Source organism: Anolis carolinensis, chromosome 6 (genome assembly GCF_035594765.1).
Source record: "Anolis carolinensis isolate JA03-04 chromosome 6, rAnoCar3.1.pri, whole genome shotgun sequence".
In the NCBI taxonomy this organism is placed as follows: domain Eukaryota; kingdom Metazoa; phylum Chordata; class Lepidosauria; order Squamata; family Dactyloidae; genus Anolis; species Anolis carolinensis.
In genome coordinates, this window is record NC_085846.1 from 17,226,937 (window position 1) to 17,253,489 (window position 26,553).

The following is a 26,553-nucleotide window of genomic DNA, read 5'->3' on the forward strand; positions in this document are numbered from 1 at the left end:
CCCTTATGAACCAGTTTGAGTGTTAAATTCTGCCGGGGAGGTCCTGCTCTCAGTCCCACCACCTTCGCAGGTGCAACTAGTAGGGATGAGGGACAGGACCTTCTTGGTGGAAGCCCCTTGGCTGTGGAATTCCCTCCCCAGTGAGATCAGGTCATCCTCCTCTCTCCTGGTATTTAGGAAAAAAGCTAAAATCTGGCTGTGTAAGCAGGCATTCGGCGAGTAACAGAATTGCAGTATAACATTTTATCACGATACAAATATAAATGAAGCAGCTGAATTATGACTATGGGATTGGTGCAATGTTCAATTTGTTTTTATGATGTTTTAATAGGTCTAATATGTTTAATGGTTTTAATTTCTATTTATATGTCTATTGATGTTTAGTTAATTAATGTTATGTTTTGCTTTTTTTCTTATGTATAATGTGGCATTGAATTTTGCCAAAATATAAGCCCTCAGTGCCCCTCAAGGTGAGACAGAGCAGGATAAAATGTAGTAAATAAATAAATAATATTGATAAAGGATTCTTGGAGTTGAAGTTCAAACCATCAGGGGGACCAAAGATTGAGATTTATAGTTCGGTGTTATTATTTGCCATCAAGTCAACTTCAACTTTGATAATGCTATGATGGAGCTACCTCCAAAGAGCTCCAGTCACTTAAAACACCCCCATCCTAATGTTTTCTCCCCTAGCTTTGTGAAACATTGAAAATCATCCATGTCTAGGACTCCTGTATTTACTATGTTCACATTTTTTTGCAGCCTGTGACACACACACACACACACAAATACCAAGCAAAAATATATATTAAAAAAACTCACAACCCTCTTGAAAACTCCCAGAAACATTATTTGTGGCAGTAGGGTTCCCCAAACAGTGACCCTCTCCACAACTAAAAAAAAAAAAATGAAAGCTTAAGTCAGTTGATACTCATTTAAATTTTTGAAAAAATGCTGTTATTTGCTTTATGGGGTTTATTGCACACCACAGGGTTCCAAAGCACAGAAATAGCCCAACCTTGATCTAACCCACTATCCCAAATCCTTGCTCAGTAGCCAATTTGATGGTTCAGCAAAGCCCAAAAGCCAAACTGTTTTCCAAAAAAGATAATAATCCTTAATCCTGTTTAAAACCATCTAATTAATTCCTATACACAACACTGTGTGTGTCCCAAATATTTTTGTAATTAGTTAAAATTAATAAACTTATATAAAAAAATAGCCCCTGCTTGTTGCTGACCTAGCAACCCAAAAGATAGTTGCATCTATCAAGTAGAAAATAAGGTACCACTTATAAAGTGGGGAGGCAAATTTAACTAATTTACGAAATTGGAATGAGGATGTGCCGTCACAGTGGATGATGAAGCAGCTGCTCCCCCCTGTGGCCAGAATCGGACATCCCCTCAGGAGAAGGTTAAATTGCCTCTGCATCTGTCTCTGTCTCGGTTCTATGTGTATATGGGCATTGAATGTTTGCCCTATATGTATATAATGTGATCTGCCCTGAGTCCCCTTCGGGTGAGAAGGGCGGAATATAAATACTGTAAATAAATAAATAATAAAGACACAGACATTTTTATGTGTAACTCCAGATATATCTATATATCTATCTTTGGATAGCACAGGGAAGGGATAACATCCCTTAGGAGTTTGTTTTGCTATCTGTGCCCCTGTTCAGACTATTTCACCTCACTTTTTGTGCCTGTGATCATTGGATGTTGAAAACTGTGGCTTGTTATGGAAATAAGGATTGGTGAGAAAGCTTCAGCAGAGACCTTTTTCCCATGATAACTCTTTCAGTAGTTGATTTCCCTTCTGAGGGGTAAATTTCTCTCACTTCCTGTTGTCTTAGCCCCATTGTCAACTATGAGTCATTTGTAAGTCAGATGTTTGTAACTCGGGGACTGCCTGTATATCAGTGGTTCCCAACTTATAGTTTTTGGACCACCAGTGGTCCCCAAGAACTAAAATATGGTCTGTGCCACAGACTCTATGGCCTCACTGTTACTACACAGTTGCAATGAGAGCAACTGGTCTCACGAAACCCTTGTTCCAAGGCAACAGGGATGTCGGAAGGGGAGAGGCTGACTACCCACAAAAGGTGCGACAACAAGCCTCCTGACTGCTGCTTCTCCTCCTCCTCCCTTCCCCTGAGCGGAGCCATTCCATGTGGCGCCTCGAAGCGGGGGCGCTTTGGTGTCTTTGTTTTTAGGCCTGTTCCTGGGGTTATTTGGGGTACTGATTCAGAAAATTGCATTGGATAGACCACATCAGTTCTAGATTATAAATATGGTTTTCTGTGGGTTAGCAGATGGCAATTACTGGATGGCATATGTTCTACATCAGAAATCAGAGCTGATGTGGTCTATATCCAATGCAGTTTTCTGAATCAGCACCCCAAATAACCAAACCGAATCTAAAGTTGACCAGAAAACGATTCATAACCCTTTTGGTACTAATGTTGGAGAGTGATCCCTGGTCAAAGTGGTCCCTGGTCAAATGGTACTTGATCAAAGTGATCCCTGGTCAAAGTGGTCCCTAGTCAAATGGTACTTGATCAAAGTGATCCCTGGTCAAAAAAAGGTTGGGAACCAATGCTGTATATTGATCCCAAGTCATTTAGGACGTTATTGGTCTGAACCAGAAGCTTGAATTGAGTTTGTAAGCAAATTAGAAGCCTGTACAGTTCTTGCAAGACTGGTATTATATGATCTTTAAAATGCATACACTAGCTGTAGCTACCATATTCTTTTCAAAATAGCACAGGGTAGAATGCTTTGTAGTAGCCTAAAGGCATAAAACAGTGGCCAGATCAGCCTTCCCCATGAAGATATAATTGGTGAACCAGCTGAACCTGGGCAAAGGAGGTCCAGACACCCTCAAGCTATGAACCTCTTCATTCAAAAGGAGTCATATCCCATCCAGAACAGGCAGACCCATGAATTCCATAGAGTTTTCTTAGGTGGGTTTCTCAGTTTCTTCCTAGGAAATCTAGCCTAGTATTTGATAGTGGTCTCCCAAACAAGTACTAACTAGAGCTGACTTTTAGGGTTTTATATATACCGCCTTTCTTCCAAGATGGGATCCAAGGTGGCTTACAGATATTTAAAACAAAACTAAATTAAAATCTTATTTTGCAAAAGTTTAAAAAAAATGTAAAACACAACTGCAGTTAAGATCCATGGTGAATATATTCCCGACCAAACCATGGTTATCTGACACCATTAAATTATTTTATGTATTTGTAATTTATTTCTAATTTACTTGCTTCCAGTTCCAGCATGCCTTGCAGTGGTGTCCAGGTGTTTGGGTCGGCTTGTCCATTGGTCAGGAATTCTGGGAGCTGAAGACCAAAATACCTGGAGCACTCAAAGTTGGCCACCACTACCTTAGAGTTCTGTTGGAGGACCTAGAGATTCCTATAGAGGTCTTCTGTCCAGTAATTTGTCAGGTCTTCTTACACAATTCTATGGTAGTCTCAGAGCAGGATATACCATTGAATCACCTGGAGAACCCAAGAGTGTTTTTCCCTTGAGCACAGGTAAGTGAAACGGTGGATATGAGTTCTGTCGTTATGGAACTCTTACTGTACTAATAAAAGTTTTTCAAGTATAAAATACAACAAACACACCAGTTTACATATACCATTGTGACAAAAAAGTAAATCTCAAAAATCTACAACTGAATGTGGTGGGGACATGAGAAAGCCCTCTTCTGCATATCTTAAAACTCAAGCTGGCTTGCATGGATGACAATCTGGATTTCACCTGTGGTCTGCAATGAAGAATTCAGACAAAATCCTGAAGTATAAAGCTATATCACTGAATGCTAAAGTTAGAATAGTCCATGCCATTGTATTCCCCATTTCTATGTGACATGGTGAAAGCTAGACTATGAAAAAAAATCAATAGGAAGAAAATCAACTCATTTGATGTGTTGTTGAAGGCTTTCATGGCCGGAATCACATGGTTGTTGTATGTTTTCCAAGCTGTACGGCCATGTTCCAGAAGCCTTCTCTCCTGATGTTTCACCCACATCTATGACAGACATCCTCAGATTATACCTCACAATCTCTGAGGATGCCTGCCATAAATATGGGTGAAACGTCAGGAGAGGATGCTTCTGGAACATGGTCATCCAGCCCGGAAAACACACGACAACCCAACTCATCTGAAATTTAGTGATGGAGAAGAATTCTGTAAATACTGTAGATAAGTAAATGGGCCCTAGAATAACTAAGGCTGAACTCTCCCTAGAAGCCAAGATGATGGAACTGAAGCTGTTGTATGTTGGTCATATCATGAGAAGACATGACTCATCAGAAAAGGCAATAATTCTTGGTACGGTAGAAGGCAGCAGGAAGACCATATTCCATATGGAGAAACTCAACCAAAGAAGCCATGGCTGCCCTGAGTCTGCACAATCTGTTGAGGAAAGCGTGATTTGGATGTTTCTCACTCATATAGTTAAAATTGACCTGAAGGCACCTTTTCTTTCTTGAGATACCATACTTTAAACATTTTCTATGTCTGTTAAGAAGAATTTTCAAAAGCTGAGTCCATAGCCTGCCCAAAACTCCACTACAAGACCATCAAGATAAAGAAGACAAGAGTAGCCTGAATGAAAGTTCTAGATCTTACCCTCAGCCTTTGAAAAAGGGTCATTCTACAAGTTTGGACAGCTTCCAAGTATCAGAGGCCCCTTCTACTCTGTCATATAATCCAGATTATCAAAGATGATAATCCACATCATCTCCTTTGAACTGGATTATATCAGTCTACACTCAAGGACTGTAGGAGCCAGAGTTAAAAGGCCTCATGTGAGAACCAATCGTTGCTTCGTCTGGATGGGGCTGGAAAAAGCTGAGCTGCTACATGAATCCCTCAATTCTTTCAACAGCTTCTCTGCCAGTTAATTGAAATAAGTGGATAAGCTGGGCAAGCAGCCAATAGCATGACAATTACGAGGCAAACTTATGAGCAGAGAGATACAAAAGAAGGCTTCAGTCAACAGTTGGCCATTAACAGATGGTGATATGATGTGTTAATGATTTGTCACCTCTTCTTCTTAAAAGTCTCTTTAGGAATGTAGTGTGTGAATATTAAAATGCCTAACTTGGGTTTTATTGCCTTGGCTATCTAGGATAGATGTAAAATTTTAAAGAGGGCTGTCAGATCTCAGGGCCTGGCATAAGTCTCTATGGATCATCTCCAAGAAGGTAATCTTCAGGAAGGAGATGTGAATATAATTTTCTAATTTTGGTGGACTCTGGTGCAGGCAAGAGAAAGGAGCTCCATCCAGTTTTCCAGCTCCAGCTTCTATGAATTTGGAATGCTGAATTGATTTGTTGCTCAAATTAGCAAAGACTTTCCAAGGGGCTTCTATGTATATATTTAGTTAGGTGCTTAACTTCTTCCTTCCTTCCCAGTTGTGCTCACCCTTGACTTTCCTCTGAAACCACTTGGCTAGAAGCAGCTGTCCATATGTATGCTTTCAAGTCACAGATTAACTTATGGCAGCCCCATGAATTTCATAGATTATCTTTTGATGAGGATACTCAGAAGTGGTTTTGTCAGGGCCTTCTTCTAAAATACAGCCAATGTATACTTTTTGTTGGATTTCTCCCATCCAAGTACTAACCAAAGGCAATCCTGCTCCCAAGATCAGACAGGATCTGGTGCCTTTAGGATATTTAGATCTCATTAATGTTCCCTGTGCCTCCTCCCTAATTTTTTCTTCATTTCTCCTTGATCTGAGAACAGCCCCTTTAGCTAAAATTTCTGTCTCAATTCCAAACAGGAAACTATGTTCTCCTTGGGTTGCTGAGTTTTCCAGGCTGTATGACCATGTTCCAGAAGCATTCTCTCCAGACGTTTCGCCCACATCTATGGCAGGCATCCTCAGAGGTTGTGAGATACCTCACAGCCTGGAAAACTCACAGCAACCCAGTGATTTCAGCCATGAAAGCCTTTGACAACACATATGTTCTCCTTCTCTTTCTTTCTGTTTGATAATCTGTGCGTCTGTGTTTGGTACTTAATAAAAAAAACACGCAAAGACATCATCAAGACCCATCCCTAGGTCTAAAGATTTGGCTCTAAATCCTCAGGGCTTTGGACAATCTTGAAATGGCTAACCTAATTTTACATAATCACAGGAAGGAAAATACCATACATTGCACTTGTGAGCAAAAAGAAAGTAAAATAGTTAGAAAATTAGAATGGGCTAAGACTGTCATATCTTTCAACTGTCTAGATTTGGCAGAGCCAATCCTGAGTAATCTTCTTTCCTCCAGTATTTCACCTGCATTTAAAATGTCTCAGTTTCTCTCTCTTTTCCCCACTTTTCTGGTGCCAAAATGAGAGCAGTGAGGAATGGCAAAAAAGAACTATGACAATGAGACAATCAGACTGTAAGCAGATATAGCCTTTGAAAATCAAGAAAGTCAAGGAAGAATGATACTGGGATACTTAACCACTGCCTCATAGAGACCTATGATTTCATGTGTATCCCATGTTTGCCAGCACTGGACACTATAGAGTTTGAAAAGACTCTATTTGACTCTAGCCCAGAATCCCCCCTTTCAAGTCCCCAAAAGTAACTTTCTTAAGGTCTGACCTCAGAATGGTGCATCTACGAAGTTTTCAAGACAGCCAGTTATAGAGGTTATTCTTCATTTTGTTGTGTGCCTTCAAGTCATTTTTTAACCTATGGCAACCCTAAGGAGGACCTATCACAGAATTTTCTTGGCAAGCTGTTCTAAAGATTTTTGCCATTGCCTTCTTCTGAGATTGAGAGAGTGACTTGCCCAGTGGGTTTAATGGCATTATGGGAACTCAAATCCTGGTCACCAAAGTCATAGTATAATGTTTAAACCACTACACCATGCTGGCTCCTTCTGGCCAAATCCAACCCTCTTAACCTGAACTAGGCTTCTCCATCACATCTCCTCCATCCTGGGATTAACCTGCATGACGAACCAGAAGCTGTTTGGCTGGATTTGCTTAACTCGTAAACAGGTTGCTCACTCCAGCTTTTCTTGGCATGGACTCTCAATTCTCTAGCTGACGGAGGCACATCATATGTTTTTCAGCACACAGCCTGTACAGTTCTTCTCATCTCTCACTGGTCTTATCAAAGGAAGCAGGAAGAGATGACAGATTCTGCATCTGTCCATGCAGCAGATTCCTTGATCGTCCCCCGTCCTTAGAAGATAATTGAAATGATTGTGTGAGAAAGTGCCTTCAAGTTACCTGTTGAGTTACGGCAATCTCATGGCTTCCATTGGATTTTTTTCCTGGCAAGGAATACTCACAGGTCATTTTGCCAGTTCCATGCTCTGAAATATATCTCTCAGCACATGTTATTCATTGTATTCTCCAATCCAAGTACTAACCAGGACTGATCGTGCTTAGCTTCCAAGATCAGAGAAGATTTGATGCCTTTGGGATATTTAGACTTGGAAAGTCCTTTTTTGTTGTTGTTTATTCATTTAGTCACCGAACTCTGGCATCGCCACCCCCAGCTCCTTCAAGGTCAAGCCAGTCCCTTCAAGGACAACATCCATCCATCTTGCCCTTGGTTGGCCCCTCTTCCTTTTTCCTTCCATTTTCCCCAACATTGTTATCTTCTCCAAGCTTTCCTGTCTTCTCATTATGTGGCAAAATTCTTCATCTTTGCCTCTAATATCCTTCCCTCCAGTGAGCAGTCGGCCATTATTTCCTGGAGTATGTACTGGTTGGATCTTCTTGCGGTCCAAGGCACTCTCAGGATTTTCCTCCAACATCACAGTTCAAAAGCATCTCTCTTCCTTCGCTCAGCCTTCCATATGGTCCAGCTCTCGCATCCATAGCTTACTACGGGGAAAAGTATCATTGCTTTAACTATGTGGGTCTTCATTGCCAGTATGGTGTCTCTACTCTTAACAATTTTATTAAGATTGTGCTTTAGAAATAGGTAAAATGAAATGATGTAGCATTTTGAGCATGGGTCTGCAAATATGGAGATCAAGGTTTACATTTCTGCTTGGCCACAAAACCCACTGGGTGACCTTGGATAAATCACAGTCTCTCAGACTTATAGAAAGGCAGTGGTAAACCTCTTGTGCACAAAATCTTCAGAATCAATAAAACCCTGTGATAACATTACTTAAGATTTGCCATAGGTTGGCACATAGCAATAATAACAAAATAATAGCTGAATATCATGAAGAAGCAGTGGAGGAGAGAGGTTATTTTCTAATAACTCACTGCCCTCTAGATGTGTTGGGCTACAACTCCAAACATCCACCCAACAAAAAGCTGCTAATCACTGCCTTATTCCATGTAGTTATAAATAGTAGCCCAAACTTTTTACATAGGTGAGCCTTTGGGATGAATCTGTCCCGCAATGTTATTTTAAATAGTCCTCCAGATGCTGAACTATAGTTCCTGTATTCCCCATCATTAGACATCATGACTTGAGTTGGATTCGAACTGGCAACCTTCAGATCAGCAACCCAATCCTCAAGTCAGCAGTCCTGCTGGCACAAGGCTTTAACTCATTGCGCCACTGGGACCCGCAATGATAATAATAATAATTGTGATACAGTAACATCTAGAATGGTGTGGTTTCTTCTTTTGAGTCAGGAGAGTGAGTTTTGAATTTAGATACAAGGTTTGAGGACATGATGTCTGGTTTTAAAATGCCCTTTAACCTTCCCCCCAACCTCAGAGCCAGAAGTGCTGTTGGATTGCAATTTCCATTATCCCCAGTGCACATGGTGCTAATCAAAATCCGATGAGTTGTCAGTCATTAATATCTGTGGATCCAATTTGGGTAAAAAATACAGAGCACTGACCACTATGTTAAAAAAAGATTGTTGACCCACTGTATTCATGGATTCTCTGCCCATGGATTAAATGGCCCTTTGTATTTGATATTTATATTTGATATCACTGTATGCTGGTTTTATATCTGTGAGCCGCCCCGAGTCTCTCTGGGGAGATGGTGGCGGGGTACAAAAATAAAATTATTATTATTATTATTATTATTATTATTATTATTATTATTATTATTATTTTGAAGGCAACCAAAAGGCAGATGTGGCCCCCAATGAAAATGGGTTTGACGCTCCTGCTTTGGGTTATCAAATCCACAAGGAACACTAGGACATTCTTCTTTCTTGTCCCCTTCCCTGAAAAGTGATCATTACAGTTGTCTACCCTAAAAAAAAACTAAGAATGAACATCTTCGGCTCATCTTTCTGCCACCCAAGCCTCCCTTCTTAAATTATGTTTTGAGCCCATCTGCCAAAGGTAAATTGCGTGGGCTCTCTTGTCTGAGAAGGCACAACATCTCGCCACGTCATAAAGTTTCTCACAGATGAGAACTCATCAGGATGAGTTTCCACACATTTTCCTCCGTCCCACTCCCTACGGTGGTATTTTTTTAAAAGCTAGGTTTTTTTTCCAGGTGAAACACTGTCAATGCTGAACTTCTCCCAACTGAACGCACAATCTGTCACACGCACAGACACACACACTCACAGACAAGTCACATTATATAAGGGTTAGGGTATTGGGGGCGGGAAAGCCAAACAGCATCTATGAAAAGATTTTATGCCGGATGCTAGGCGGAGGATTAGCTCTGGGGCCAGCTGTCTTGTTCTCAGCAACTGTGCACAAAATGTTACAACCATTGCAGGACGGCAAGAGAGAAAGAGAAAGCGAGAAAGAGAGAGTAGCTCTTGGCTGCCGAAAAATGAGCGGTATGACTCCAACCCTTTGCTTGAATACTGAGATGAATGCTGGCAGTCCATCTGGACAGGAACAGAACCAGAACTGTGGGCTGGATGTACGAAAGGGAGGCGACACAGATGGATTGGGATCTTTGTAACAGAAAAAACTGGTGGCAAAGTCACACAGTCCAACAAAAACATTATTTTTCTTGGTGTCTTGGTTTTTAGCCCTGTTCCTGGCCTTATTTGGGGTGCTGAGTCAGAAAACTGCATTGGATAGACCTCATCGGCTCTAGTATCTTAGATATGGTTATGGATATGGTTATCTTATGGTTATGGATATGGTTATCTAAGATATGGTTATCTTAGATATGGACAAGCAGATAAAAACTGGTAGATGGCATATGTTCTGTATCTCAAAAACTAGTGCTGATAGGGGGGAACCTTTGCCATTTTTGGAATCAGCAGGTCAAACATACCCAGAAACAGGTCTAACATTTGAGGCACCAAAATGTGTGTCGGCCAGTATCATCCTCTATTACAGGCATGGTCAAACTTTGGCTCTCCAGGGGTTTTGGACTTCAACTCCCACCGTTCCTAACAGCCTCAGGCCCCTTCCTTTTCCCCCTCAGCCGCTTAAGCGGCTGAGGGGGAAAAGGAAGGGGCCTGAGGCTGTTAGGAACGGTGGGAGTTGAAGTCCAAAACCCCTGAAGAGCCCAAGTTTGCTCATGACTGCTCTATGGTCTTGTTCACAAACAGTTATCATACTTTGATGCCACTTAAAATCGCTGTGGTCCCTTGTTCTGAATCCTGGAGTTCATTTGGGGTTTTGTTTTTGTTTTTTGGTATTTAGAATTATCGGCTAAATCTTTCCCAAACTACAAATCCCATATTCTGTTGAACATGACAGCCATAGTTCTAGGTTGGTTGTATGGGAATCTACATTTCCCATGATACTTTACAGGACGAGATGAATGGTACTCAGTTATCCTTCCACATTCACTTGGGTTAGGGGCACAGGACCCATAGGAAAGTGGGACAACTACAATTATTTTTTAAACCTGCTATTTTTAACATACAGCTCTTGGAATATCTAGATCTTTCAGTGTGACTCTATGGTCAATTTACACCAGAAGTTAATCACATTAGAAGACCTATAAATTACTAAAGATGTATTCTCTCTAGGAATCTCTTGGTCTTACAGCACACCTCTGTGGTCAGTTTTTATCGGTCATTGGTCACTCTGGAGTCACACTGGAGGACCTAGAGATTCCTTGAGAGAACACATGAAGCAAATCCTGTGAGAAATCAAATCTGCAAAGTGAAACTGACCTTGTGGCCATGTTCCAGAAGTATTCTCTCCTGACGTTTCACCCACATCTATGGCAGGCATCCTCAGAGATTGTGAGGTATGGATAAACTAAGTAATACCTCACAACCTCTGAGGATGCCTGCCATAGATGTGGGCAAAACGTCAGGAGAGAATACTTCTGGAACATGACCACACAGCCCGAAAGACATACAACAACCCTGTGATCCCGGCCATGAAAGCCTTCGACAACACATGAAACTGACTTTGTTGTAAGAGACATGTTGGTATATACATCCCTTGAACATGTTGGTATAAACATACATTACAACCAGTTCAAAATTTCAGAAATGTGTGATAAGTAAAGGAAAGTCATCATCATCATTGTTGTCGTCATCATCTATATATATAAAAGAGTGATGGCATCACGGCAGCGGACAAAACAACAAAAGTAAACATCCCACAACCTTGAAAATTGACAGCACAACCCGTCATCCATGCCTCTAGGTTGATACAACAAAAAGAAAAGAAAAATAAAGTCCTAATTAGAGGGAGAGGAATAATTGTTTTTATCCAATTGCTGCCAGTTAGAAGGCTAAGCTCCTCTCACTTAGTCTCCTAGCAACCCACTCAGCCCAGGGGACCGTTTACCTTAACTACCACCAATTCCTCAATACTTTATTTCCCATACCACCATACTTTGCCACAGCAACGCTTGGCCGGGCACAGCTAGTCATTATATAAAACAATTTAGATTGCAAGAATGGAAAAATGAATAAATGGAGAAACTAAGCAGATTGACAGATGAAAAAGAAAAGTGATACTATTGGTTTCGGTGGGAGGATAGTTCAATACAGAAGGAAGCAAAAGTGGATTGTAATTATGTTGGGTACCTGGTACTCTGCAGGTACTCTGCAACTCCCATAAAGGTCAATGGGTATGGGACTTGTAGTCTAAACTAGCCATGGGCAAACTTCGGTCCTCAAAGTGTTTTGGACTTCAACTCCCACAATTCCTAACAGGCTGTTAGGAATTGTGGGAGTTGAAGTCCAAAACATTGAAGGGCCAAAGTTTGCCTATGCCTGCACTAGAGATTCCAATATCATTGGAAAACCCACAGGCATCTTTACACTTCTCCAGCAGTGGAAATGCAATAGCCTTAAATTAAATAAATAACACATTTGCTTCTCTTTGGTGATGGTTGGTAAATCCCATATCAAGTGAAGCCACTCTGTTTTTAGTCCAAACTTTAATGGAGCTATCCAATGTGCTGGACCTGTTTTGAGCATAGAGTTCAGGACCTTGGAGATCTTCAAAGTCTGGACAGAAACCCTGAGTAGATCCAGTGTTCCACTAATCGTAGGAGTCAATAGCTGAAAGAGGATTTATAATCCTGAATTCAATTGATCCTAATGAGAGTAGACTTGCTGAATGCATGGTTGAATAGTCAACACTCATGTAAATCCCACTCATGGATCTATTATACTATGCAACAAAGTTTGTAAAATGTTCTGTTCCTGGTTTGAAAGTATTATTCCTATTTAACTGTGTGGTACCTACATTGAAAGTGGTTGTTATACTCCAGAAACTTCATTTTTGTGGCTGCCACAAACTAGGTTGAATTGATTGAGAATCGATGAGATATTCATTGAAAAACTGTAACAAAATGTGCTGCAGGATGTCCTGCAAAAACAAGATTTTTGCAGTTTAGTAAAACTTTTCCATGTTTTTATGATAGAACCAATTAGGAAATGGCTTTTATAACCCAGGAACAAAAACCGTGTTACATAGTGTACAGTTGGGACTATAGTTCGGATATAAAAGTATTTTAATTTGTTGTTGAAGTTGAGTGCCTTGGAGTTATTTTAAACATTGGGGACCGCAAGACAAAATTATCATGGGTATTAATTGGCAAGATGGGTTCAAAGGCAGGCATGGGCAAACTTGGGCCCTCCGGGTGTTTTGGACTTCAACTCCCACAATTCCTAACAGCCTCAGGCCCTTTCCTTTTCCCCCTCAGCCGCTTAAGCGGCTGAGGGGGAAAAGGAAGGGCCCTGAGGCTGTTAGGAATTGTGGAAGTTGAAGTCCAAAACACCTGGAGGGCCCAAGTTTGCCTATACCTGTTTTAAGGTCTTCCAGTGGATTTCCATAGCTGAGATTTGAACACTGGTTTCCAGAGTCATAGCCCAATGGACAAATTACTTTACAATATTTGCATCTCTGCATATACGGCAAATTAGCATATTTAAATTTCATGTAAATCCCAGCCTCCCGCGGCAACTTTTTGAGGCAGTGGCCTCATTCTTGTTTAACTGATTCAGAATCTGAACTCAGGTCCTTCCATTGATGCAATCCAGCACTTCAACTGTTACACCATCCTGGCTCATGAACAAATAAATGGCAAAATACATTATAGGGAACAAAGACACAGGAACCTGAGTTCAGTTTGCTTGGGGAAACAGGCTGTGAGTAGGAGGCTTTGTGGAAGGCATCTCTGTATACCAGGCGGGCGCTGAGATACAGGGAGAAATTAAAAATGAACACCAAATGGTTCAGTTTCTCATCGTATGACAACTATATGCTTTCCTCTTTCTCTCAAAAAAAAAAAAGATCACTGAAGATCGGAAAGGTGCAGAATATTTTTTTGAAATGCAGGACATTTTTTAAAGAACATTAAATTGAATCCCGGTCACATTGGAATCCAAACTGCATTGAATCCAGTTTCCCTCTTCTCCAGTTCCCAGGCTTCCAAAGGAGACTGTCTAGGGACATGCCAGATTTATCTCTCTGCCTTTTAAGTTTGCTTGCTCAGGACACCGTTGGCACAAGACAAAGGCTTACCAGAAGTGCAATTTAGGTAAATTTAGACTCTGAACCTAATGGTCTTATGGAGCTCACCTTTTTTTAGATGTGAACGTGCAGAACTGCATTTCCTTCTGTCTTCAAGCTAGCCCTCCCAAATTTCAGAGTAGGATTTCCCTGTTTATTCTCCTCAGTGGGGCACCTAGATTTTGAGCCCAACCTTGATAGCACCAATACTGTAGGTTTCCAATACAGTAGGATATAGTTTGACAATACAGTTTGACAAGTACAAGTCCTAATTAATCCTCTCTCATCCCATTTTCCAGGTGCTTTTAAAATGTCCCAGTTTCTCTCTGTGGTCTTCAGCTTACACCAATTGCTGCAAAGTGAGTTTGAAGTGCAAATGTGGTCAACACTTAATTAACTAGGGTCCCTTCCACACAGCTGTGTAAGACCCACATTGAACTGGATTATATGGCAGTGTGAACTCAGACAACCCAGTTCAAAGCAGATATTGTGGATTATTTGCCTTGATATTCTGAGTTATATTACTGAGATGAAACAACTGGCCAAATGTTGCCACCGTGTGCATCTACACTAGATTTTAATGGAGTTTGACACCATTTTAACTATCATGACTCAAGGCTATGGAATCATGGGAGCTGGAGATTTGCAAGGCCTTTAGCCTTCTCTGCCAAAGAGATTCCACAGCACTGAGCTATGGCTGTTAAAGTAGTATCAAACTCAATTAATTCTGCAGTGTAGGTGCACCCATTGTTCATGCTGGACAAGAAGGTGGACATCTTGAGCCTTACGCCAATATTCTAACCACTACTCCACACTGACTCTTTATTGTCCTCAGCACAAGCTTATCCCCAATACCATTATGTGGCTTCTCTATGCCAGTGGCTTAAATGGCTTTAATGTCCAGCCTGTGTTTCCCTAGCATTCATTCTGTTCTTAGTCATTGCTCTGTGCTCCAGATAGGAGTTCAAGGGATGTAACCATTTGACTCTCACCTGGGAACAAAGTTTGGGAAAGTTTTTCTCCTCAACAATAACTGCCATGCTGGCTGAGCATTTGCATTATTTTGTAACACATTGCTTCAAGGACCTGAAAGTCCTACTACAAGAGGAGGAGGAGGAGGAGGAGTAAAGCAGCTGCATTGGTTGAATATCACAGCCTACCAAGACTTATTTTTCTTTACCAACTAAACAGCAAAGGAGTGAGCAAAAACTGTCTCTTTCCAATGATGAAACTCCAGAATGAGAGTGGGGCGTGAACTATAGTTCTTTTGAACTATAGCACCCAGAATCACCAAAAAGCCCATCCCTTGTCCCCGAAAAAGAGGCCTCCAGTGATAATTTTTGTGAACAATCAGGTATACAATGTCTGATTCTGATGCTAGGCTTAAAAAAGGATGATTGGATTGAGTATACTGGGAGTTGCAATTCACAAAAGGAACATTTCAGAGTTCTATGGTTCCACATTATGAAAGGTTGGGGAAACCTTTCCATTTTATTGGACCTCTCTCACCCCTTCCATATTGCAGTATAAAATCCACATTGAACTGGATTATATGGCAGTGTGGTCTCGGATAATCCACTTCAAAGCAGATATTGTGGATTATCTGCCTTGATATTGTGTGTTACATGGTTGTGTGGAAGGGCCCTCTGTGAGCCACACTACATAATTAATTATAGTACTATGATTACACTTCAGTTACTATAATTATGTAGTGTAACTAGGTCCCTGGGGTTTGTAGTTTGGTGAGACAATCTAGTATTTTGGATGGGAATTGTAAATAAATACCCTTCCCTAGACTGCAAATCTCAGCATTCCAGAGGACGGAACCATGGCATTTAAAGTGGAATAATAGTGCTATAATTCTGCAGTGTGAACAAGCTCTAAGGTTTCTGGAATCAGAAAGTGGGGAAGGTGAAGCGTCAATAATCCCATCTTTAGGCCTTTAATGAGAAGAGTTCTGGACAACTAACTAGTTATGGACATGAGGAAGTGGGTGGGATTCAGGAGTAGGAGGTGCACCTACACTATAGAATTAATGCAGTTGGATACCACTTGAACTGCTATAGCTCAATGCTATTGAATTATGGGATTTGTAGTTTGGTGAGGCACCAGCATTCTTTGGCAGAAAAGGAACAATCTCCAGATTCCATACCATTGAGCCATGGCAGTTAAATTTGTGTAAAATTACACTAATTCAACAATGCATATCAGGCATGGGCAATCTTCAGCCCTCCAGGTGTTTTGGACTCCAACTCCCACAATTCCTACCGGCTGTTAGGAATTGTGGGAATTGAAGTCCAAAACACCTGGAAGGCCAAAGTTTGTCCATGCCTGGTGTAGATTCACCCTAGAATAAACACATTGACTCAGTGCAGCCTGCCTAAATATCAATTTCCCAAGACACTATTAATTCAGCGAGTTTACTCTAGTTGAAATTAGCCATTCACCATAAGATCTAGGTACTTGGTTTCCTTTTTTTTTTTAAAAAAAAATGAGGTTTGAATGTTCACTTGCACAAGAGTGAATCTGGTTCTATAGCTCCCTTTCATTCAATTGGGATCTCTGTAATCTTCATAATTCCTTAGAGACATGCCTTTCAAATCCTTCTTTTGTCCTCAGGCATCTATGTTTGGGGTGGGGGAAACGTCTATAATTTGTGCAGGTTCCCAGCTCTGCCAAACACGTCAAGAGTCACAGATGCACACACACACACACACACACCTATGCGGATATATATATATATATATATATATATATATATATAGAGAGAGAGAGAGAGAGAGAGAGAGAGAGAGAGAGAGAGAGAGAGAGAGAGAGAGAGAGAGAGAGAAGGAAAGATGTCAGCATAGCCACTTATAACTCTCTGGTGAATATTTTATGAAGTTCTGCTATGACGGTGCACATCTCGAACTGGAATTCATGCCAGTTATGTAAAGCAATTTCACCAGGGCTGCTGCCAACCCCAAGGTGGGCTGAGGATTTGATTTTCATTTTTCTTTGCTTTCCGTACAAAAAATACCCAAAAGATAACAACTTCCCTCATGCTGCATCAACCAGAACCTTGCATGACCTCCCTAAGCCTTGAAGAGCCCTTGGTTTGATAGAAAACCCATGCTGACCCCATGCTGAGGAGAGCAATATTCTGGCCTGCATTGTCAATTCCTCCCAGTCTCATTCCCTTGATGGGAGACTGGTCCCTTTCACTGTGTCTTTATAGGCTACTTGGACTTTTGGACTGTTTAGACTTTTCTCAGGGAACTGAAGATATGGTGACAAAAGCCTAGACCATTTACAGTATCTATTCAAGATATCTCTAAAGGTCCATCTACACTGTAGGATTACTGCAGCTTGACACTGCTTTAACTGCCATCACGTAATGTGATAGAATCATGGGAGTTGTAGTTTTGCAAAGTCTTTCATCTTCTCTCTAAAAAAGTGCTGCGCCTCATCCAACTACAATTCCGAGGATTCCATAGCATTGAGCCAGGACAGTTAAATTAATGTCAAAATGCATTAATTCCATAGTGTAGATGCACCCTCAGACAGAGCTGGGAGGAACGATTCCCCGATCTCCAAAGGTTTGGCAAAATTGGACCACTAGAACTCAACAATATGGTTGACCATTATCAGGCATTATCAATAAGGAGCCATGGTTAAATAAGGTCATTTAAATAAGGTTAAATAAGGGTTAAACCCTTGTGCCGGCTAGACTGCTAACCTGAAGGTTGGGTTGCTGATCTGAAGATTGCCAGTTTGAATCCATGAGACAGGGTGAGTTCCTGTCTGTCACCTCTAGCTTGCGGGGACATGAGAGAAGCCTCCCAGCAGGATGGTAAAACATCCAGGCGTCCCCTGGGCAATGTCTCTGTAGACAGCCAATTCTTTCACACCAGAAGCAATTTGCAGTATGTTCTCAAGTCGTTTCTGACACGATTAGAAAAAGAATTATTAATTAGAAGTTTATTAATTGCTCATGCACTAAGAAATGTTAATATAGTGATTGTTGACCCTCCCAGGAATAACAAACCCTGCATTATCTTGCATTTATATCCTATTCATGTTTTACTTGGAGCAAGCTTTGCTTAACACACAGAAGGGACTTCCAAGGATGCATATACACTGTCAAATTAAGGGAGTTTGACAACACTTTAGCTGCCATGCCTTAATGCTATGAAATTATGGAAATTGGTCTAGGGAGACACCAGCACTGTTTGGCAGAGAAGGCTAAAGGTCTTTGAAAACTACAACTCCCATGATTCCACAGCATTGAGGCATGGCTGTTAAGGTAAAGTAAAGGTAAAGGTTTTCCCCTGACAGTCTAGTCGTGTCGGACTTTGCAGGTTAGTGCTCATCACCATTTATAAACCGAAGAGCCAGAGCTGTCCATAGACACCTCCAAGGTCATGTGGCTAGCATGAATGCATGGGGCACTGTTACCTTCCCTATTGATCTTCTCACATTTGCATGTTTTTGAGCTGCTAGGTTGGCAGAAACTGGGGCTAACAGCGGGAGCTCACCCCGCTTCCCAGATTCAAACCACCGACTTTTTGGTCAGCAAGTTCAGCAGCTCACAAGTAGTATCAAATTGCATTAATTCTACAGTATCCATACATCCAAAGTACACAGTGTACATTTAAGTACCTTTCTCATTTAAGGATGCCTCAATGGATGGGGAAAGTAATTTGCCATCTCCAGCAAGTATCTTCAAGTAGGCAAGAGCCACTCTAACAATATTGAGCCTTCTCTACACTATAAACAGCCCAAGGCCCCTGTTTTCTATCCACTTCTCTTTCCACCAATCTCCTCCTCTGGGACTTGGCATCCTCTCTGAATCTGACCCCTTGGCCTGGAGGTTTCAAGAGATAATATGGGTTTGATAGATTCATAATCATTGCCATGGCTCCTGCCCATTCCTTTCTATGCAACTGTTCTTGTTCTTCTTCTTGTTGATGTTGTTATAAACCCATTCAAGGGCTCTTTCTCCCTGGAACACTCCTGTTTTGCTAGATGAGGAAATTTAATCAAGGGAAAGAACATGTCGTATTCAGGTCGCCTGAAAGAGTAGGTATCACGGATCATTGTATTTGTGTTCGTAGGAAGAGATTATTGTCTGGGAGGAAGGAGCGGGGTGGGGGATAAAAATAGAAATATTTCTCTCTTCTTGTTCTTATGGCATACATTCAACTCTCTCCAGTCCCAGCCACTTTCCCAGTTGCTTATAGCATGCAATGGTTGGCTAAAGGCTAACAAAGTCAAGGCAAAAAAAAATAGGGGCGAGGAATAAGATAGTGGAGAAGTTTTACTGAGTGGAATTTAGATGGACAAACCAGAGCAAGTCAAAATGTTTTGCTCCTGTGTCTCGTGCCGACACGTGTGGAAAATAGACCCAAGCGCCCAGGTTCCCAGCTTAGAAGCTCCATCTGGTCAAAGAACAAGACACAGAGAGAACATTGAAAGAGAGAGTTTAAAAATAAACTGGATGGAAGGTGGATTGAAGAGAGTGAGGGCGAAATTGTGATGGAGAATATGTATGTGTAGAGTAAAAGGGAGAGAGGCAGGCAAGGGGAGAGCAAAAGTACGTACAGGCAGTCCCTGAGTTTCAAACATCCAACTTATAAACGACTCATAGTTGAGAATGGGTGAGACTCCGGGAAGTGAGAGAAATCTACTCCGAAGGGAAAGTCACTCCTGGAAGAGTTATCATGGGGAAAAGGTGTCTCCACTGGAGCTTTCTCACCAATCCTTGTTTCCACCACAAGCCAAATTTTTCAAAATCCAATTACAATAGGGGCAGAAAATGAGGCAAAATCTTCTGAACAGGGAGCACAGGCAGAAAACAAACACCACAAGGGTGTTAACCCTTCTCTGTGCTATCCAAATCTAACTATACACACCCACACAGAGTGAGAGAGACACACACACACCATATAGACTCGAGTATAAGCTGATTCGAATATAAACTGAGGCACCTAATTTTATCACAAAAAAACTGGGAAAATGTATTGACTCGAGTATAAGCCGAGGGTGGGAAATGCAGCAGCTACTGGTAAATTTCCAAATAAAAATAGATACCAATAAAATTACATTTATTGAGGCATCTATAGGTTAAATGTTTTTGAATATTTACATGAAACTGTAATTGAGGATAAGACTGTATGACTCTGATTAAACCATTATTCTAACCTTCTTCAATGCAAATGTGCTTACGTATCCTTCCAATAATAATAGAGTAAAATAATAAGTGTAATATTAATAATAAATAGAGTAAAATAATAAATGTTATTATAATAATACAGAGTAAAATAATACATGCCATAATAACAATAATAGAGAAAAATAATAAATGTCATAATAATAGAATAAAATAATACATCTAATAAAATAATAGCAATTAATAATAATAATGATGATGATGATGATGATGATGATGATAATTGCAAAAGGCCACCTTACTTGGATCTGCACACATCATCCGAAAATATATCACACAGTCCTAAACACTTGGGAAGTGTTCGACTTGTGATTTTGTGATATGAAATCCAGCATATCTATCTTGTTTGCTGTGTCATACAATGTCATTGTGTCAATGATAATAATAATAATAACAGGGTAAAATAATAAATAACCTTGACTCAAGTATAAGCCGAGAGGGGCTTTTTCAGCCTAAAAAGGGGCTGAAAAACATGAGTATATATGGTATATATATATATATATATATATATATATATGACTGGAGTTATACTTAAAGAATGTATCTGTTCCGACTTACAAACAAATTCAACTTTTGTAATCCTGGTTTGTTAAACTAATTGGTTTCTAGGAATCTGTCTCCAGCAGGTCTTTCTGTGGTTTCAATATAATCATACTGTGTTGAGAAGCATATCTGTGAATGGTGACTGTGCTGATATGTATACCATTTGCTGTATGAGTCTCTGTGGGTTATGCAATGTCTGAGCCCAAGCTTTCCTCCAATGAGTTATAGATGCTAGAACAGTCCATTCATCCTCCTCCAGAACAACCTGGTGAGGTAGGTTCAAGCATGAAAAAGGCCTAAGACCAGATCCAACAATAGAATCATAGAATCATAAGAGTTGGAAAAGACCCCAAGGACCATCCAACCCCAACCCCTGCGATGGAGGAACATACAATGAAAGCCCCCCAGCCTCTGTTTCAAAGCCTTCAGAGAAGGAGACTCAAGACTGGGCATAGATTTGGAACCCAATGCTCTCCATGTTCTAAATGCGACATCAGCTAACTTGAGACCATCTGTTCCACACTAGACCTGTTAAGAGTGATGCTGAGGCATTTCCAGGGAGTATTTGGAAAAGCTGAGATCATGTGCGCAATCCTTGTGAGTATCCCACTGTGTGTACGTGAGTGTGTGCAGGTGAGACCAAAGCAGCTGGACATACGGATATGCTGGATAGGAACGACTCAGAATAAAAGTATGGAAGGAGTAGACATGTTCCACTGCACATAGGAGCCACACACACATATAAAGATGCGTCAATTTTCTGAAGGAAAAATGAATGAAAATCCCTTCCCTAGACTCCATCGCCAGCATTATACAAAATGTTGCTGTAACAGGGAATACCTTAGCCACACAGAGTCCAAAGTGGGCAGCTTATGCTACATAAAATCCACGGCTTCTTCCAGAGCTGCAAGAATCATCAGTGGGGTGCTGTGAGTTTTCCGTGCTGTATGGCCATGTTCCAGAAGCATTGTCTCCTGACATTTCACCCACATCTATGGCAGGCATCCTCAGAGGCTGTGAGGTTTATATATCTGTGGAAGGTCCAGGGTGAGAGAAAGAACTCTTGACTGTTGGAAGTGTGAATGTTCAATTAATCATCTTGATTAGCACTCAAAAGCCTTTCAGCTTCAAAGCCTGGCTGATTCCTTTGTTGTTAACTGACCCTGGTTGTTTCATGTCTGGAATTCCCCTGTTTTCAGAGTGTTGTTATTTATTTACTGTCCTGCTTTTAGAGTTTTTTAAATACTAGTAGCCAGATTTTGTTCATTTTCATAGTTTCCTCGTTTCTATTGAAATTATCCACATGCTTGTAGATTTCAATGGCTTCTCTGTGTAGTCTGACATGGTGGTGCTCAGAGTGGTCCAGCATTTCTGTGATCTCATGTGGACAATTTCAACAGAAAAGAGGAAAACATGAAAATGAACAAAATCTGGCTACCAGTATTTAAAAACTCTAAAATCATGACAGTAAATAAAGAACAACACCCAGAAGACAGGAGTTCTAGACAAGAAACCATCAGGGCCAGCTAACACATCCCAACAAAGGATTGTCTCAGGCAGGAATCACCCAGGGTTTGAAGCTGCAAGGCTATGCAATGCTAATCAAGGTGATTAATTGCAACATCTACACTTCCAACAGACAAGAGTTCTTTCTCCCACCACCTTTCCCCCAAATCCACCAATTTTTCATAAGCAGAGCTCAATAGACTTAATTTTTTGTGGACTGCAAAACCCAGAATCCCCAATTAGAGATTCTGAGAGCTGTAGTCTACTTTTTAAAAAGTGCCCAGTTCTTTCATTCACTCCTTTGCCCCAATTTCATTACTGTAGCTTCTCATATGCAGAGGGAAGAGAACTTAATTTTTTTAGACTGTAATACCCAGAATTCCCAGTTAGAGGTTTTGGGAGCTGTAGTCCCCTCACAGCAAGCCAGTGAAAACCTTGGACATCACCAGAATGGTCAGTTTCATATGTTGTCGAAGGCTTTCATGGCCGGAATCACTGGGTTGTTGCGCATTTTCCGGGCTGTGTGGCCATGTTCCAGAAGCATTCTCTCCTGACGTTTCGCCCACATTTATGGCAGGCATCCTCAGAGGTTGTGAGGTTGTGTGGTCAGTTTTGCCACCACAAGGCGGACCTCCTTCCTTCCCTTCCCTTCCTTGCCCTTGTCTCCCCATTCCAGCTCTGCTCACCTGTGCAGGTGCCCCAAAGTCCGGCCCGTCAACTTCTTGAACTCTTCTTTCCGAAACTCCATGGTGTAATTTTAGGCTCCGAGGCGGAGGAGAAAGAAGAAGAAGAAGAGGCAGCGAATCCCCGCCGGGGCGAGGCGTCGTCCCAGGTTCACCTTTGGAGACGTTGAAGTTAAAGACTCTGCCAGGACATCCCGAAGGCGGCTTGTAAGGCGGGGGGCTTTGAGGTCACAGCCGGCGGAGGAGGCGGGTGGGTGGGTGGGCAAGTGGGGGGCAGAGGAAAGGAAAGGGTCTGGGTCTGCCTCCCTTCTTTTGGGGTCTCTGGAGATCTGCTCTGCGCTCCTTTCCTTGGGGTCTCTGGAGGTCTAGTCAGCTCCCTTTTCCTCCTGTGGTCTCTGGAGATCTGCTTCCCCGCTATTCCTTCTGGTCTCTGGGAGTCTGCTTTGATGCCTTTCCCTTTGGGATCCTAGACGTTTGGTTTGTCTTTCCTTGGGCTCTCTGGAAGCCTGGGGTGCCTCCCTTTCCTTCGGATCTTTCCTTCTGCTCTCTGGAGGTCTCTTTTCTCCCTTCCCGTGGGGTCTCTGCCCTCTTCTGTTTCTTCTTCCCTTCCTTCTCCTGTCCGCACCGTTCCCCTCCTCCTCCTCCTCCTCCTCCTTCTTCTCCCCTTGATCTTCTTCTTGCTCTTCTCCTTCCTCCTCTCAGCTCAGCCTCCTCTCCGTCCCGCCACCAACTCGCCCACGCGCGCTCCTGCCGGCCTCCTCCGTGGGACGGGGCGGGGGAGGCATCGGGGCGCGCCCAACCCCCGGGGAGACCCTGGAGACAGAGATCCGACTCCAAGGAAGGAAAGAAGGAAGAGGAGAGGAAGAAGAGGAGGAAGAAGGAAGGGCGCGCCGGGCTTCAACTTTGCAGGACAGGGATTCAGCACCACGGAGAGCGGCGCGGCGACGGCGGCGGGGTGGGATTAAAGGGGCCGCGAGGCGTGGGCAGAAAGAGAGAAAGAGATCTCTGTGCGTGTGGAGGGTGGACGGGAGATTAGAGGAGAGGGAGGGAGGGAGCCGAGATCAAGAGATGGAGGGGAAGCTGGACTGGGAGGAGGGAAAGAACAAGCAAAGAGAGAGACAGCCCAAGGGGAAAGTTTTCTCAACTCAGGAAAAGGAAGTTGGCGAGAAAAGGGGGAGCAAAAGGCACCGAGGAAAAGAAGAAAGAAGCAGGCTTTAGAAAGTTGGAGACAAAGAGAGAAAGGAAGGAGAGGGGGACAAGCGAAAGAGGTGTATTGGAGTAAGAAAGGCGGGGAGAGATTTTGGGAAGGGAAAGGAAAGTGAGAAGGGAGGAAATAAAAAGGAGGAATAGGTAAAGGTAAAGGTTTCCCCTGATGTTAAGTCCAGTGGTGACCGACTCTGGGGGTTGATGCTCATCTCCATTTCTAAGCCGAAGATCCGGCGTTGTCCATAGACACCTCCAAGGTCATATGGCCGGCATGACTGCATGGAGCGCCGTTACCTTCCCGCCAGAGCAGTACCTATTGATCTACTCACATTTGCATGTTTTTGAACTGCTAGGTTGGCAGGAGCTGGGACTAACAGCAAGTGCACATTCCGCTCCCGGGATTTGAACCTGGGATCTTTCGGTCTGCAAGTTCAGCAGCTCAGCACTTTAACACACTGCACCACCACCAGGGGAGGAAAATAATAATAATAATAATAATAATAATAATAATAATAATAATAATAATATAATTTTATTTTTATACCCCACCCCATCTCCCCGAGAGGACTCGGGGCAGCTTACATGGGGCCAAGCCCAGGCAACAAGCAATATAAAACTCAGCAATAAAAACAAATCATAAACAAATAAAATCACATATACCAATAAACAATAAGCACACTTTGATAAAAAACCTGGGTTGGCTCCTAAAAAGGGTAGTGGGCCAGAAAAGTGCAAATAGTTTTGTACAGTACAGATTAGGAAAGAGGTAGGTACCAGGGACTATTATCCCATTAAGGTGCTGGAGGAGGCATACACCTAAAGACTATGTACGGCTAAGGAGTAAAAATGCTATAAAAATAGAATGGACAAAGAGGGCAATCCCAAACTAAGGAAATCAGTCGCCAAAAGGGAACTCAGGAATAAATAGAGACATTGATTTGTATGTAAGAGGCAAGGAGAGCTTTTCAGAAAGGAAAGGATGGAAGGGAAAACAAGGGAACTAGGGATATTGGTAGAAAAACAGAGTTGGGAGTGTGAAGAAAGACATTCTGGGAAAGAAAGGTGCGAAGGGAGAAATAAGGAGGAAAAGGGATCTAGAGAGGGAAAATCTGAATAATAGAATCATAGAATCCTAGGCTTGGAAGAGACTTCGTGGGCCATCCAGTCCAATCCCCTGCCAAGAAGCAGGAAAATCGCATTCAAGGCACCCCTGACAGATGGCCATCCAGCCTCTGCTTAAAAGCCTCCAAAGAAGGAGCCTTCACCAAACTCCGGAGCAGAGAGTTCCACTGCTGAACAGCTCTCAAAGTGAGGAAGTTCTTCTTCATCTTCAGGTGGAATCTCTTTTTCTGTAGCTTGAAGCCACTGTTCCACCTCCGAGTCTCCAGGGCAGCAGCAAACAAGCTTGCTCCCTCCTCCCTATGACTTCCCCTGACATATTTATACATAGCTATCATGTCTCCTCTCAGCCTTCTCTTCTGCAGGCTAAACATGCCCAACGCTTTCAGCCATTCCTCATAGGGCTTGTTCTCCAGACCTTTTATAATTTTAGTTGCCCTCCTCTGGACACTTTCCAGCTTGTCAACATCTCCCTTCAACTGCAGTCCCCAGAATTGGACACAGTATTCCAGGTGTGGTCTGACCAAGGCAGAATAGAGGGGGAGCATGACTTCCCTGGATCTAGACACGAGACTCCTATGTATGCAGGCCAAAATCCCATTGGCTTTTTTAGCCACTGCATCACATTGTTGGCTCATGTTTAACTTGTTGTCCAAGAGGACTCCAAGATCTTTCTGACACATACTGCTGTCCAGCCAGCCATCCCGCATTCTGTATCTTTGCATTTCATTTTTTCTGCCTAAGTGAAGTATCTTGCATTTGTCCCTGTTAACCTTCATTTGGTTAGTTTTGGCCAATCATCTCTCTAATCTGTCAATATCATTTTGAATTTTGCTCCTGTCTTCTGGAGTATTAGCTATCTCTCAGAATTTGGTGTCTTCTGAAAACTTGATGATCATGTCTTCTAGTCCTTCATCTAAGTCATTAATAAAGATATTTAACAGGACCAGACCCAGGACAGAACCCTGCCACACTCCACTTGTCACTTCTTTCCAGGATGAAGAGGAAGCATTGGTGAGCACCCATTGGGTTCGTTCACTTAGCCAATTACAGATCCACCTAACCATAGTTTTGCCTAGCACGCATTTGACTAGTTTGTTTGCCAGAAGGTCATGGGGGACCTTGTTGAAGGCCTTACTGAAATACAGATTTGCTACATCCACAGCATACCCTGCATCTACCCAGCTTCTAACTTTATCAAAGACTATTAGCAATGACGCATTCATTTCTAAGTGTTTGCAGACCACTTCCTTAATGATCTTTTCTAGAATCTTCCCCAGTCTTGATGTGAGGCTGATCAGACATTAATTGTTTGGGTCGTTCTTTTTTCCCTTCTTGAAGATCGGGACCACATTTGCCCTTCTCCAATCTGCTGGGACTTGTCCCCTTCCCCAAGAACTCTCAAAGGTGATTACCAGTGGCTCAGAAA

The 26,553-nt window shown here is 42.1% G+C and overlaps 1 protein-coding gene across 1 annotated transcript in view; it reads right to left on the reverse strand.

Moving 5' to 3' along the window:
• Positions 1 to 23,705, reverse strand: part of slc17a7 (solute carrier family 17 member 7) — a 58,861-nt gene extending 35,156 nt beyond the window's left edge. The window contains exon 1 of the mRNA XM_003226186.3: positions 22,803 to 23,705. Coding sequence (XP_003226234.2) covers positions 22,803 to 22,864 — 62 coding nt within the window. The 5' untranslated portion in view covers positions 22,865 to 23,705. The remainder of the gene's footprint in view (positions 1 to 22,802) is intronic.
• Positions 23,706 to 26,553: the final 2,848 nt, after the last annotated feature.